Source organism: Nyctereutes procyonoides, unplaced genomic scaffold (assembly GCF_905146905.1).
Source record: "Nyctereutes procyonoides isolate TBG_1078 unplaced genomic scaffold, NYPRO_anot_genome, whole genome shotgun sequence".
Classification (NCBI taxonomy): Eukaryota; Metazoa; Chordata; class Mammalia; order Carnivora; family Canidae; genus Nyctereutes; species Nyctereutes procyonoides.
In genome coordinates, this window is record NW_026575136.1 from 21,270,137 (window position 1) to 21,286,813 (window position 16,677).

The 16,677-nt window shown below is 38.1% G+C and overlaps 1 protein-coding gene across 5 annotated transcripts in view; it reads left to right on the plus strand.

The window, feature by feature from the left end:
* The window catches only part of LOC129495477 (WD repeat-containing protein 7), a 353,352-nt gene that overhangs the window by 232,846 nt on the left and 103,829 nt on the right, over positions 1-16,677 (plus strand). For all 5 annotated transcript variants that reach the window (XM_055303010.1, XM_055303012.1, XM_055303011.1 and 2 more), the window contains one exon: positions 14,805-14,991. In XM_055303010.1, the coding sequence (XP_055158985.1) occupies positions 14,805-14,991 (187 nt within the window). The remainder of the gene's footprint in view (positions 1-14,804; positions 14,992-16,677) is intronic.

Below are 16,677 nucleotides of genomic sequence, written 5' to 3' on the forward strand. Positions count from 1 at the left end.
TTTCTAAGTCTAGTATTTCTTGGAATAGTATCAATAAGATGTACTCAAGAAACTCAGGGACACAGTAGTTGGGAATGACCAGCAAAGCTTGGCAAATAAAGGAGACTTTGAAAAGTAGTTGAAATGTGGATAGTGGAGTGTGAATTAGGTCCATTCATTCATTCCACAAATATTTTTAATGCTTCTTCAGTGCCAGACAATGTAGTATGCCAGGCGCTGAGATATGGCTGTGATTGATGTAGTTACGATGATGATCATTTTGAACCTCATTTGTTGTAGAGATCTTCTGTTACCTTAGAGGAAATACTGGTTTTTGAAACTGGAACTTTAGCTTCTGGACAGGCCATAGCACTTGCTCTGTAATGTAAAGGAAGCCACGCAACCTCTCTGAGCTTCTGTTTTCTTATCTATCATAATGAGGTTGGACCATTCCAGCTCTTGACTTTTATGAAAATGTGATGGGTGAAGATATTTTGCTCTGTAGCTTTCACTTTATGTGTAGATGGTGAGGTCTGTGAGACTCTTTTTTCTTTTTTTAACCCTATTAGTGCCCATGAAATTTGCTTGTTAGTGGGGTGAGTGAGGGTATTTTCTCTTTTTCCTGACTCTGTAATATAGTTCTGTGAACATACAGTTAAGCTAGCATAATTAGATTCTCTCCATAAACTGAAACAAGACTGATCTTAAACTCATTTACTGTCTTAGGACAGAATTGATCTTGCTTTCACATTTGATTCACCCTCTATAGATTTTGAGAGGAAGAAAAATAGCATTGCTGGCCCAGTTTAACTAGGCCAGAGTTAACAGGGAAAAGGTTAGAAAACTAGTGTTATAATATTTGTTTGCCTTTCTCGTCTTCTTGTTATGTGTTAATTTATGCAGATTACTCAGATAAACAATTTCAGCATTCCTTAAGTGGCTCTGCCAGTTAGGCTTTTCACTTTCCATACATGTTAAAAGGATTCAGTGGTTGCTGCATCATCATGAAGCCAATTTATGGTTTCTGGGATGACCAGGCAAGAAATAATATGGTGTATTTTATTTGCAATATTAAACAAAATCATTTGCACATATCATCTTAAGTCTGAAATATGGCATAGCCTATAATTTTTGTAATAATTGTATGGAATATAGTGGACAGAATAGAGGATTTTATGTCAGGTAAACCCTATTTTGGCATTATTCATAGTACGATCTAGAATAAGTTATTTAAGGTTTCTGAGAAACGGTTTTCCTCATCTTCAAAATTGAAACTAATATGTTCCTCTCAGGGTTATTTTCAGAATTAAATGAAATCCTGTAGGTAAAGTATTCAAAACAGTACATGCCACCCACCAGACCACAAGTATAATTTCCCTTCTTACCCCTTTCCTTCCTTCCTTCCTTCCTTCCTTCCTTCCTTCCTTCCTTCCTTCCTTCCTTCCTTCCTTCCTTCCTTTCATTCATTCATTTTATTGGTTTTTCTGTTTGGTAAAATGCTTGATATTACATATATTTAAAAAAATTAAGATTTTACATATTTGAGAGACCGTTTAAATGGGGGGGAAGGACAGAGGGAGAAGGAGAGAGATTCTGAAGCATACTCCACGTTGAGCTTAGAGCCCAATGCCATGCTTGATCTTATGACCCTGAGATCATGACCTGAGCCAAAGTCAGACATTTTACTGACTGAGCCACCTAGGTGCCCCTTGATATTACATATTTTTAAAAGGACTAGAGTCCCACTAGTTTTCCTCTTTAAAAAGTCCATTTTTTGTAGTCTTAGGATAGTATAGAAATAAATATCTGTGATTAAGGAAAATAATTAATTTCTGTGTAATTATATTCAGGAAGATGGAGGAAGAATTTATCATGAGCCTCCCTCATTCCAGGCATGATGCATGTTCTGTCATTTACTATTCCTGTCAACTCAAAAATAGGTCTTTTCTCCATCTCATTTTATCTCAGATGAGGAAACTAATACCCAGTTCATGTTACTTGAGATTGTAGGTGTAGGATTAGAATCCAGATCATACTTCATAGCTCTGTATTACTTTCCATGGATTTTCAGTCACGGGATGGTGTGAGGGGTGGGATAGGGTTGACTTTGGCCTCCTGCCTGGAAGTGGCAAGGACAAGGTATGAAGTGGGGTAACACATCTGAATCACCTGGAGGGCATCTTCAAATTATGTTTATGGCACTCTGCTTCCCTCTAATTTTGCTACCCCCATTCCATCACAGTAAGAAATGGTTTGGTAATATGTCATATTCTGCAAGTATGTTGGGGTAGAAAAAAGATTGAGGGGCAGCCCGGATGGCTCAGCGGTTTAGTGCCTGCCTTCAGCCCAGGGCGTGATCCTAGAGACCCGGGATCGAGTCCCACATCAGGCTGCCTGCGTGGAGCCTGCTTCTCTCTCTGTGTGTATCTCTCATGAATGAATGAATGAATGAATGAATGAATGAATGAATGAATAATAAATAAATAAATAAATAAATGAAAGAAAAAAGATTGAACACTATTATCCTGTGATACACTGCCTAGATGTGAAATTATATAAATAATTACAAGTATGGATTTAATGTATGGATGTAGTCCTAAAAATATTCTGACCACCTTATTTTTCTTTACTGCTTCTAGACAATTTAGAAATATTTGGACGTCTTTATATGTTCTCTGTATAAAAGAAGTAGTAAATACTGTGTATTTTTTTCAGGTTACACTTAGCTGTCAGTGACAATAAAATAACAAAAACATGTATTTCTTATTTTAGTTTGCAGCATTAGTTCTTGGTTCATCTTTTATTGAAAATGAAAACTGGTTTATAGTGCTTTGATCTAAACCTAATTATGTAGAAGAATTAACTAAGGAAAATTAAGCCGTATAAAGCTGTTTTGCAAATTTAGTAGAAAGCTGTATGGGGGGAAAAATATTAAAACCATACACTGCCCAATAAGGTATGAGGAAGCTAATTGCTTCCTGTCCCTTTTGAAATTACTCAGCCTGAGAAAAGAGAGCACATATTGATTTACTGTATATAGTAAATGTCCCATGTCTCTCCTCCTCTAACACCCAGACACATACTGCACATATGCACACGACAGGAGTGGCAAGGAACTGCATATCTAACCACCTCTCCCATCAAACTTATGTAATGAAGAATTGGGATAGAACATTTTCTTCCTCTGTAAAACACAATAGCATAAAATTATTAAAGCACGTAAAATGAATGGCAGTGTAGTATTTATCTTGAATGTGTTTGCTTTTAAGCTTAGAAGAAAGCAAGTTTCCAAAGGAAAATGTATTTTCTGGTAATATGGTCTCAATGTAACCTATTTCTGTGCATATACTAGTACCAATTAATACATTTATAGGCATGTAGAGTGTTAGAAGCAGTGTTAAAACTTAGCCCGTCTGACAATTTTTTGGGAAGTTATTATGAAGATTATACAAATTCACATTATACTCTCCAACATGGTCTTTTGCTTTATTTCAGAAAGGATCCACTAATTGAGAGAATGAGCATTATATTTATATATGTTGTGTTATAACTCCTGTGTAGGTTCTGTCCTGCCATTTGTGATTTTTCTATAAGAATCTGATTTCTTTTTCAGAATAGACTTTGAAAAGATAGTGTTGATTGTCCCAAAGCCAAATCAGTAAATTAGTGAGAAGTTAAAAAAAGAACACACACAGAAGATCTTACAGAGCAAAGGGCTCTTTTTTTTTTTTTAAGATTTTATTTATTCATTAATGAGAGACGGGGTGGGGGCGGGGTGGCATGGGCAGAGACACAGGCAGAGGGAGAAGCAGGCTCCATGCAGGGAGCCTGGCATGGGACCCCATCCCGGGTCTCCAGGATCACACCCTGGGCCAAATGCAGGTGCTGAACCGCTGAGCCACCCGGGCTGCCCTCTGAAGGGCAGTTTATAATTACTCATGTAAATGTATGTATTTTATTTAAGATTTTACTTATTTATCCGAGAGAGAGCACGAGCGAGGGGGAAGGGCAAAGGGAGAGGGAGAAGGGGACTCCCTGCTCAGCATGGAGCCCGATGCAGAGCTTGATCCTGGGACCCTGAGATCATGACTGGAGCCAAAGGCAGATGCTTCACCCACTGAGCCACCCAGGCGCCCCTAAACATGTATATTTTAGAAGTGTAATAGCATGTATGCTTCTTTTTTTGTCTTAATGTAAATTATTTGCTATGATTTTTAATTGTGACCACGATTACCTCTACAGCTTAGGAACTCATCATATTACAGTGTCTTGCGCTTTATCTTGAAAGGGTCGGGGCATCCTTATTTGCAGATGGGAGCATATTTTGTGATTAGAGTGAGTTTTCCTTTGTCTCATCGTATGTTACTTAGTGTATTGCAAAGTTTTTTGTTGTTGCTAAAAAGTATTTTATTTGGAAATAGATATTTCTTTGGAAATATATTTGCCTCCTCCGTTGGACATTAATATCTATTCCTCAAAGAACTGGGTTTCCGCTTTTCCCAGGGCTCTGTTGATGGCTCTTGTAAGCCTCCCAGCGCCCCTTGCATCCCAGAACTCTGACGCAGGTCTAGCTGCTGTAGCCCGGCTGCTGGCTGCTGTTTACTAGCGAGTTCCCATTAACATAGCCACCACTTCTGGGCTGGATAATGGACTCAAAGGTTAAGAGCAGAGGATCTCAACAGCTCCAATCAGCAGGGCTTTTCCAGGGCTAATTACCTCTTTACTGCGCTGACTCTAATGTGACATGTTTATTGCCTTAACTAACAACTCATTAGCTTAGTTGATGTTTTTGTCAATATTAATTCGTTCATTTAAGCCAAGTCAAAGCTTAAACAAAGATGTCCAGACTGAGAAACGGGCAGCAGAGTGACTTTTGTTTGCTCATCTTTTTTTTCCTCCCTTACTCAACTTCAATAAAATAAATGTGTAGAAAGGAAGCATTTAGCGTGCTCACAGTGAGAATGTTGGCATTTGTTTATTTGCTCGCATGTAAAGCAATTCTGAATTAATTTCTCCTAGGGTTACTCTAGTCTTCATCTCACAGTTTACTTAATATTTAGTGTCCACTAAGGGCAACTGATTCTCATCTTTGATGATCTATCTGTGAAGGGTTAACATTCAGCAGTTCCATGTTCCAGGTGAATGCTTTACTGTCGTTATTAGAAAAGAAATTAGCTAATCCTGCCTGTGATTTTCATCTCCACTAGACTACTTATAAAATTACTTTGAGATTATGCTAACTTAATTACCCTGTGTGAATTATTTAAAAAGAGTATGCAATTACGAAATTACCATGAAGCATTTCAGTTTTTGCCATAGTTTTGATTAACTTTAATGGTATTTTTGGGAAAATGTCATTGTTTTGATTTCATGTATTTTTTTAATAATTAAATTCTAAAAGCCCTAGACAAATGGGTAAAATAACTGAGCATGAGTCTTTGATCGAGCAGTAAGTCAGTTACTTTGGAGAGGTACATCAGCACCTTCAGAACCCTGTAATCCATCTGGTGAGCCCCTCTCACAGGATGTTTAATGGTGTACAGATGACCAGGAAAGGTTACGATGCATTCCTGTTCAGACGTGAATGAAACTGCCGTCTTGGGGGGAGGGGGTTCATCTCTGGAAAGACCATTGGTTGGTTCCTGGAAGTGATCAGGTCCAGAGAAGGCTGTAGAAGCTATGCATGGAACACATTGAGAAGTATGTCCCATAAAACAGATACTCCTATCTGTTTCCTCCATTGTCTGTATCTACAGAAGGTTACATGAACGCTGCATTATTATCAGTAGGTATTTAGAAGTCCGGAAATTACAAATACTCTAGTCTACATAATTGTATACATTCTGCACTAAATACTCTGATTATGTTTACATTCTTTGCTTTCTTAGCCATTTTTTTTTTTTTCCTGAATCTGCTTCGGTCAGACTTTTCTGACTTTCACTCTCCTGTAACCTTTCCAGTAAGGTAACCAGGGACTTCATGTGTTGCCCAAGTCAGGAAGTAATTCTCAGCTCTTGTCTCTCTCTCTTGGTAGCCAGTAATTCCAGCTATGTTGAAACCTGCAACTCTGCTTAGTTTCTGTGACGTTGTTCTTTCCTGTTTCTCCCACCTCATTAACCACTTGTACCCAGACTTGGTGTTCCCCCTCTTTCCTCTGTACCTACCCTCATTCTTTACCAATTACTGCCAGTCCCGTGGCTTCAGTGCAGCATATACGGATGATTTTTAACTTTCTGATTCCAACCCTGGTTTCCATGCCAATCTCCAGACTCATATGTCCAGGTACTTATTTGAACTCTACCTTCGGATGTTTGATATGTATCTCAAATTGGAAATGCCTAAAACTAAAATTTGGATTATTGCTTCCACTTCAAAAACAAATAACAAACCTCCTTGTCTCCTGTTGCTACCCATTTTAGTGAGTGTCACCGTCATTAACATAGCCATTCCTGTCCAAATGCCTGGAATCTGTTTTACTTCTCTCTATATCATATATTCACATCTAATCCCTAAATGAATCTTGTCTGCTCTACTGAAGTTACTTCAAAAATCCAGAATTTACAGGGTGTGAGAACTGTGTCACTACTGTTTTAGTCCAGGCCTTTATTATCTCTTGCTTGAACCATTTTAAGAACCTCCCAGTTGGCCTTCCTGATGTGACCGTCTATTCTGTATACAGCATCCTGATACTTTCTGGTTGACAGCGGGTCATGTCATTCTCTCCGTGTAACTTCCATGAATTTCTCATAATACTTAAAAACCCACAGAGGAAAGTGCTCATGTAATCCATCCCACAGCTGCCTCTCTTATTGTATGTCCTTCCACTTTTGTCCTTGTCCACTGCCATCTAACCACTCTGTGGACTTTTGCTGGCCCAAAGATATCCCGTCCAACCACAGGGCCTTTGGTGCTGTTCTCTTAGCCTAGAATGCTTCTCCCACTGGTGCCCCCATGCCTCTCTTTCATTTCACTCAGGCCTTTGTTCAAATGTTACCATCTGCCGAGTCCTTTCCTCTTGTCAGTTTTTAGGCTTTTATTCTTGCTTTTTCTTTACAGGACTTAGTTCTGCTTGACATATCTATTTGTTCTTCTAGTCTGTCTGACTCAACTGGAATGTAAGCTCTGTGAGAGCACAGATTTTGTTGACCTGTGCTTAAAAACAATGCCTGGAACATAGCAAGTACTAGTAAATTTTGAATGAATAGATAATCACTTAGCTAGTAGGCACTAGAGCTAGAACTTCAACCCTAGAGTACTTTTGCCACCCACCCATATGGCTGCCAACCCACTGATTCATGCTATTTAACCATCCTACACCTTTTAGGATCAGGACATAGAGGTATTTGGACCTCTATTCATTAAAGATTTAAAGATTTAATTAAAGATTCCCTAGATTAATGGATTTTAAAATTTTACTTCTTTGATATCATAAACACCCACTTCTATTATTTTACTTCTTTATTACTGACCCTCAAACTGTCCAAAAGTCAGGACTTTTTACATTCATGAGGCAGAAAAAGACTATATGAAATAAGTAATATCTCTTTCTTTATAGGAAGGTAAGATTCCCTAATTTTAGTTTGCCATCCAAAATATATAAAATACTAAAAAAAGCCAAAATAACTTTAAATATCATTGTATGACATAATTTGAAGTTCAGTAAAACCGACAAAAAACATACTTTGAATCAAAGAATGTTTGAATTTTAGAGTCTTCTGATTCTAGGCCAAGAAACAGTGAATTACATTGAAATAGGACTGTTTTGATAAAACTGATAGATGAATGAGTTTTTAAATATCTTTGTTAAATTGGCTTCCTAATTTCAGAGTTACTTTACACTTTTTATTTAAAAAATTAAGCTTCTGTGCAATGAAGGATGTAAACTGTTTAACAAGCAGTTTTTAACAACTGCATTAATACAAGGCATTTAGTTATAGAAGTGTTTGTTAATTAGTCCATATCCATGAATAACGCACACAAAATTGGAATTATTTTTAATTAAGTCAGGTTTCTGTATAAAGCAAAGGAGTGGAATTCCAGATGGCACTCTGCCATCCTTGTTCTTTGATGGACATTAACAAGTGGGAAAAGGCTTCTTTCACTTGGTTACACTTTGAAATAAGTGGCCAATCATTATTAATTCATTTTGCACTCATTGTAATGGCATAAATCATCATAAATTCATTTGGTTTAAAGTGCATATAATGTGTTCTCCCATAGGAATTTCCTTGTAATTGAACTATTAATTAATGCATTTTTTTAATATGACCTTTTTTCCCCCCTCCTGTGCTATTCAGAGCTAAGGGTGATTAGTGGCCATTTCTTCATTTATGATATTTTTTAAGTAAAAGGAACAAAGGTCTAACCAGGCCTGATGACTGGCCTAGGAGGGACCAGACAGAGCTCAAGAAAATAGTTTATATATTACCTACCAATGGGGCAGCCATAATAATTATGAAGGACCTCCGAGGACTCTGAAAAATTCTCTGAAATGCTATGGTTTTGTAATAATTCCAGTAAGAAAATTTCATTCTCCTTTGATAAATATGGTATGACTCTAGCTTCTGTTTTAGTTTCCAGTTCTTAAAACTCCTTCCTATGGCCACTAGTTTTCTGAAAGCATTGGCTGCCATAAAATCCAAGTTCCCCTTCCTGCAGCAAGGAGACACTCCATAAAGTAGGTCCCCATTTCTGTCCTTACACTCAGTCCTTCCAGTGGTTTCATTTATCCAGTGCTATTTCCTTGTACAGGGTGTACTGGTTGCTAGAGGGCTTGTAATAGCTCGTTCTGGAATCTGCCTATGAGGTCTTCAAGCTTCAAGGGAAGCATGAGAGGGAACAGTTAGCCTCCCCCTAAGGGAAATAAAAATTACAAATGGAAAGCTGGGAAAAAGTATCAATTTTACAACTTTTTAGGTGATCCTTTCCTATTTATTGCTATTGCAGGACAATTAGGAACTGAGTAAAAATTACTACTGCATGATTCAAGTTCATGTCATGAGCATGTCATGTTAGTAGGATCTGTGGTTATATAAAAATAAAGGTTTGAGTTAGTATTGCAAGTGTTAATATTGGTGTATGTAACTGGCAGTTGATCGTGTGTGTGTGTGTGTGTGTGTGTGTGTGTGTAAATAAAAACAGTCTAATAGGCTGTAGAGAACTCAAGGTACTCTATCAGGCTCAGTCCCTACCCTTGTTAGAAAGGCAAGAAGGGGAAAAAAGTGAGATAACAATATAAAAGTTATCTGTTATCAAATGGTGCTTAAAATAATACCCAGTGCTTATAGAAATATATAACTATAGTTTTTTATGGTTAGTAAAGTATTTTCGTAGAATAAGTATTCCATAATGCTTAGGGTACATTAATAAAGTAAGTCTACACTTTGTGGTAAGGATGAATAAATGCCCCAGAAGACAAATTCATTATTACCTAAGTAATTGCGTGTGTGTGTGTGTGTGTGTGTGTGTGTGTGTGAGAGAGAGAGAGAGAGGAGAGAGAGAGAGAGAGAGAGAGAGAGATGGCTTGTTTGCTAATCTTTTGAAAGAGCTAGTCATCATTATCAGGCAGATAAAACAAAAATGTTTTGAATTGGGGTCTTCACTGGTCATTTCATGATGGGACAATATTTATTTTGCAAAAGCAACAACTTAGTCATGGTAGAAAACCGTCAGCTCTTTAATCACTGCTCTCGTAGGCTTTATTTTGCTCTGTCTCAATCCTTTCTCGTTTTTAGTGTTTTGCTGTTACAGCAAAGCATAAATATTTTCTTGCTGCTTTGCTTTTATGTAGCACTTTTAAAAAACAGTAAGAATAAAGTTGGAACCGTTTTCAAAAAATTGCTTGAGTTAAAAAGCTTGAGATAAAATGGCACTAATATATGAGCTTTTGTTATTACTCTTGACTCACGACAACAGAATTCAAACAGCCAGAGGGCCTAAGTTAATTGTGATTTATCCAATGCTAGATTTTAGTGCTATCTGCTTTTCAAAGCGTTTTGTTGTTTTTTGATTTGTTATCTACTGTTCTGAGCATGTGTGCATTTTTGGTAGTTCATTTATACTTTTGGCTAGACATCCGTACGGTGGTGGTGGTGTGCTACATGCTAGATTCCCACTATAAAGCTGCCACACTATGTATTACTTATCTCATGGGTGAGAAACACTAGTAATTTGATAAATGGACTTTGAATATGGCCCCAGAATTACTTGAATAATGCTGAATTCTATACCGTCAGCTTTCTACCACTTCCTGCCTGCAAGGTGAGTGCAGTGCTAGATGTGCAGTAGACTGTTTTGTGACCACGGTGCAACTAAGTTAGAGCCAAGATGATTGCGAGGATCTTACTATGGTTATATTTAGATGTCGATCCAGTGACGGCAACTTTTTCATTATACAAGAAAAGATGAAGCATTTAATTCATTTAATCTTCTGTTTGCGGGAGACACTAATAACTGCAGTTGAAATCATGCCTTAATTCAGAAGGAGGAAGAGATTGATCATAAAGGTTATAGTTTTGAATCCCTAGTTGGGTAGAGTGTCATGAATAAAGTGTCATGAATAAAGAGGCAAGTTGTGTTCAGACCTGTACTGGCCCTGTAACACATGGCCTGGGCCACAGAAGCCTGGACTCCTTTCCCAGGCCTGCAGCTCACCCCTTCCTTCTACAGTTCTCAGTTATCTCATGTGAAGCACAGGAATGGATGCTATTGTTCTAAAGTCCTTTCAGTCTGAAAATTCTAGGATTCTAATTAATCCATTTGGCTGGGGATGAATAGATCAGAATTAAACAGGTAATAGGTCTTACCCCTTTCTAGCATAAGACAACCCAAGTGTTGATCTTTCTAAATGAAAATCTAATCAAACCTCCTTTGCTTAAAACTTTCAGTAGTTCCCCATTGTCACCAGAATAAACAAACTTCTGGCATGACATATGAGGCCCTTTGTGAATGGGCTCTAGTAACCTGTCCTGCCTCATGTCTCACTGTTCTGGTTCATCCAACTTGTCCTCTTTTCTCCCTTGCCCATCACATCAACCTCTTCTTTTTTCCCCAACAAGATCGCCAGCCATGTTGAGCTATGTGTAATCCCTTGATCTGACACTGTTCTTTCTCATTTCCTCATCATGAGACATACTCTTTTCTCTGTCTGGAATGCTTTCTTTCCATAGTCCTCTCCTTTGAGTAGTTGACTCCTACTTACTCTTTAGGTTTGGGTATAGAAGTCACCTTTCCCTGGAAGCCTTCTCATACTCTCTGGTGGAGTTAAGTGCCCCTATTAAGTTCTCTCTGGATACCTTATGCTTTTAAATGCTCTAACAATACTCGGAATATATTGAAATGACCTGTTTGCTCAACCATCTCCTGAACTAGAATCCGTGTCCTTGAACTTTTTATTATATTTATTTTATATATAGTTATCACAGGAATCTTTGGATGGCTAGGTTGGAACCAAATTGTGGAAGACTTTGAAGAATGTCAGTCCAGTTTGTTGAACTTTTTCATACTGCTACTAGGGAGCCTTTTATGATACAATCAGTCATGGTGTCAGATGAGAGCATCATTCTGTGCCTTGCTTACTATTTATTTTGGTACAAAATTAGATTTCATCTTGCACAGATTAAAATATAACTATTATTGGGTACCAAAGGTTTAAGGAAAATTCTGAGAGAGAAAATTCATAAAATTGTCATGAGACTTTTTCTAGCAAAAGAGAAGGTACGTAGGTATCTTAATTTTAGCTTTTTTTTTTTTTTTTATCACCTTGGTCCATGTTGCAGAGCAGCTATCTGTTATGGAATCATAAGTCAGATAAACCCTGAAGTAGAGAATATACTGTATTCAAAAAAGGAATCTTAAATTTACCTATCCCTTTTTATTATTGTAACAACTATTTCTTAAAGGCTCATTCCTTTATATCATCAGAAGGAATCTGTGATTAGGAAGTTTGAACCCTTAGGCATCCGAGCGTGCTCCTCCAGAACATCAGTGTCATTATTCCTGGTAGCATTAAAGTCATAAGCATCTTACTAATCAACAAGGCTAGAAATCAAAATGTTTACTTAAAAAGCCTCTTCATCTTCTCTTATTTACACATTTTGCTTGGAATAAGTTGTCAGGTGTGGAATTATAGCATTCTTCTGTCTTTATAATTCCAAAACAGACCAGTGAAAAATAATCAGACTCTAGTTAGTGGATTTAAAATGTGTGTGTTAAACAGACCATTCTTCTCTCTTGCCTTTTCTTGGTGCCCCCTACATCACCTGCCAGAACTGTGGGGGTTTTTACTGTATGTTACCCAGAGACTGTGATCTGAACTAAAGAAGGAGAGGTGCTATAGGAGAATTTTACTTATAAAATCACTGAATGAAATAGAAAGTGATTTAAGAGAGGCGATTTAAGAGAGGCGATGGCATGCCAGAGGGAACCTGCATTTCCTGCTGAGCTGGGTGGCATCCTCACTGTGAGGGTAGATCATACTTTGCAGGGGAGCAGAAGATACCCTGAGGACCATTGCAAGGCCAGGGGTCTTTTGAAGTCTGCCTACTGAGTCTTCCTTTTCTGTCATTTCGTTGCAAGGTGAGTGATCACATCCCCTATGCTGTCCTTCCTACTTTGTTAGAAAAATGATGGAAAACATCAAGAAACTGGCCACTTAACGGTTTACTTTTGCTTTCAAGATAAAATTGTCAGAGTGGTGAGGAAGCTGCCTCCAGAGTTCCCACACAGAGGCTGCAAGAAATCAGCCCTCCCTGGGATTGCCAGAATGCTCCTGCCTGTAATGAATACAGGAATAGTGGAGTGCAGTTAAGGGAAATGATGATTGAAATGCTATAAAACATTGTACTTAGGAAACCTTTGCCCCTTCACAAAACTGCTTCCCAAGGACAGAGCTTCAGGGAGCCCTGTCCCTTAAACTGGAGCCATTGCTGCTTGTGCTTCAGGATGTCTGCAGAGAGCAGCACTGGTGTTTTCTCTGCAGCTCTTACTTCCTAGAAGTAAAGAATGACAGAAAAGTGGTGGATCTCTTGACATTTTGAAATACCATTCTGACAAACTGGAGCAGGGAACTGCATTAGAGATGTACATGCAGTAAAGGCAGATGTATTTCCATCTTAGGTCTGTAATGTGTGCAGAGTGCTGTGCTTGGTGATCTGGGAGATGTAAAGTTACATGCACCATAGTTCCTACCCTCCAGGAGCAACAAACTTGATGAGGAAAAGGGAAATCCATAGAAAGGCTTATATTTAAAAATATCGTGTGGTAAGGGATGAGTAAGTGCTAGCAGAAAATAGAAAACAGTGGGTCACGATTTTTGGGGTTTATATTTTTATGATCCACAAAACTTGAAGCTAATGTAGGACATGGCTAAGTGGGAGAGTAAAATTTTCAAATACGTGTATGAATGAAGTGATGAATATCAAGATGTCTCCTCCAGGAGGCTTTCCACGTATACATACCTTTTCAGCTTCCTGCAAGACTTGTTAACCCAAGAACCGTGGCCTCCTGGAAATTTTTGTGTGTGTGTCATTTGATGGATATGTACATGTATTATATGTAGTTTCCTGGGGAAAAGACCAATGGTTTTCAACAGATTTTTCAAGGGTTCTACAGCAGCAGGTATTCTGAACCACGAACAAACAGTGCATTGGCAGACAAGAGTCTGGGCTTTACAGCATCCTTCATGTCTTTTCACCTCCAGTTCAATCCATTCTCGTTTAACAATTGGCTAGAACATAAAAATGAGTAAATGCCTTTATTTGTTAACTGCATTAAAGTTTATATGCCACGTTCTCAATTTTGAAAACAGGCAAGTTCAACATGCTTTTCGTGACTGCCGTTTGAGGAGCCCTCCCGGGTGCTAGGCACATGGCAGTGCACTTTGTCTGCATCATCCCAACACTCTTGCTCTGTGAGAGTGAGCTGTTTTCTCATTTTACAGACAAGGAAACTGAAGCTCATGATACCTTCTTCGGCCTCCCCTACTAAGTTATGAAACTGGTTACTTCCCTGTCTTAAATCTGAAGCCTGTGTATCCCTTAAGCAGTCCGCTATACTGTTCTGTGATGTGTAAACAGTTTTGTTTCTTCCCCTCAAGAAACAAACAGCCTCTTCTAAATTGATATTTGTTCTTCACAGTCCCTGTTTTCTAAATGTCAAAATGCCTTTTGAAATAGGTGAGCTTTTACAGCTTGACAGCCATTAGGCTTATGTATACAAATTGTTAGCATTATCTTCGACATAAAGAAATACATGATACTTAAAATCTAGATGATTTCATCAGATTTAAAAGTAATATCAAACTGTCTTTTCATTTCTTTACCAAACTTGTGTGAAGAATTTACCACATACTTCACATCATTGTACTGGATCAGCGTAGCAGAATATGGAGAAACATAGATGCTTGTGGGGGAAACTTTTTAAAACTATATCTGTGCCTTCATCCCTGATCCCTGTTGGGATATAACAAATATAACATTATTTGAAACCATCTCCATTTTACAGAATGCTGAGTAGGAAGAGACACCTTGCTTGGAATTTAGGATCACTGATATATTTTGAAATTATATATACTTATTTATACATAATTCTTATGAAATTAAAGCATTTTAGAATATGGTATAAAATATTGTAACCTAACTTATCTCTTTAAAGTATGTGGCTGAGCAAACTGTAAACTTGAGATCTTGTATAGTCTTACTGCTCAAAACCCCCTTTTAGTTAAAGAAAAAAAATCAAAAGTAATTTATACTTTGAAAATGTCTTCGAAAAAAACATCACAAAAGTAAAATTACTTTATTGCTTTGCTTCTTATTTTGTAATTTTAGGTAAGGCACTGACATTTCTTCTGCTGCAGCCCCCCAGCCCCAAACTTCCTCCACACAGTACAATCCGAAGAACAGCCATTGATCTAATTGGACGTGGTTTCACGGTCTGGGAGCCTTACATGGATGTGTCTGCTGTCCTCATGGGGCTTCTTGAACTTTGTGCTGATGCCGAGAAACAGCTCGCCAAGTACGTGCTCAATTCCAGTTAATTTGTGGGGATTTTGTTTGTGTTCTGTCAGTTGGTATTTTGTTTATTTTTGTTTAAGGTCATTGATTGCCCTTGATAGATTATGTGTTTTTAGTAGATAATGAAACCCCAAATATCTCAATATATGAAATTTTGGATATAGATAAGGAAAGGGAAATCTATTTCTATAATTTGGGCACACTTGAGATTTAGCATTAAGCCAGTGAATGGCTGATCTGTGACATAGTTTCTAAATTGTGCTTATTGTGCCTTGACATATTATTATCTAATAATAGTGTAAACATATCACTTACAAGGAAAGTTGTGTATATACCTGCTCAAACATTTACTCATAGAATACATGACAGATAGTTTGGGGAATTATTCCTTCACACTCATAGTAATTTTTAAATTTAATTTATTGAGGTTTCACTTGCACACAGCCAAGAACCAGCTGTAGGAGATTGCGGAGATCCAGAGAAGCAGTGATGAGAGTAGAGGGAAAGGCAGATGAGCTGAGGGAGCTGCTGAAATGAAGTAAGTGGGAAGCCCTTGGTAGCCAAGTGGCCAAGAATGATGGGAAGGCAATTGGGGGTGTGATGATAGAGGTTCATGTTGACTTGAGAACTCAGCCTCCTAATTCTTGGAGGAAGGTTTTTGTTTATTTTAATTTTGCGATTTTATTTTTTAAAAGATTTTATTTATTTTAGAGAAAGAAAGAACAGGGGGAGAAACAGAGAAAGAGGGACAAGCAGACTCTGTGGTGAACACAGAGCCAAAATGCAGTGTTCAGTCCCCCTACTGTGAGGTCATGACCTGAACCAAAATCAAGAGTCAGACGCCTAGCCAACTGAGTCACTCAGGGCCTCTGTTTTGTTTTTTTCAGTATCGCCATCCTAGTGTTAGGAATCTTTGAATTGGCCCATGGTGCCTCTCTAAATGTAAATGTTATCACCTCTGATTTTCTCAATGAATGGCATTTCATCTTATCTTTGTTGACCTTGAAAAAAACTAGAATTCTCTGCCCTTTTCTTCATGGTTGTCTTTCTCATATCCCTTCGTTCTCTTATGATCCATCATGGCTCTAGGCTCAGGGAGTAGAGATCAAAGAAGCTATTAAAAGGCTAGACTGGGATGCTGTGGCTTTGTCTACAGATTGGACATTCTCAGCCCGAAGTCCCAAGATGGATTGGTAGAAGGTGTTATTTATTTCCAATTTAGGCAGCTGCCCGCCCCCTACCTCCTATCATACTGCCACATTTCCTAAACATTTACTCTTTGTCTTCCTAGCTGTTTGCTTTTCAGCAAGTCATTTCACCTCTTACCTCAGTTCCATATACAAGTTGGGGCTAATTAAATACCTACCTCATAAAGTTGATATTAAATGTGTTTCTGTTTGCAAAGCACTTGGAAGAATACTTAGCACATACTAAAAGATTAAATGGGAATTCCCTGTAGGTGGTAGTAAAAGTGGTGATGCCATTGTCATTTTTTCAGAGTCAGCAAATCAAGAGCTGCCCGGTTCTAGAATGAATAGTTTGACATAATGGCAGCCTGGATAGTTTTTGGATGCAGAAGGCCTGAAGGTTCTTTCTTGATTGACTTTAAGAATTCGGAGGGAACTGAGCCCATGAGTTTGAAGCAATAGTAAGAGGCAACTGGCCTTTGTGCAAAGCCTAGAACATA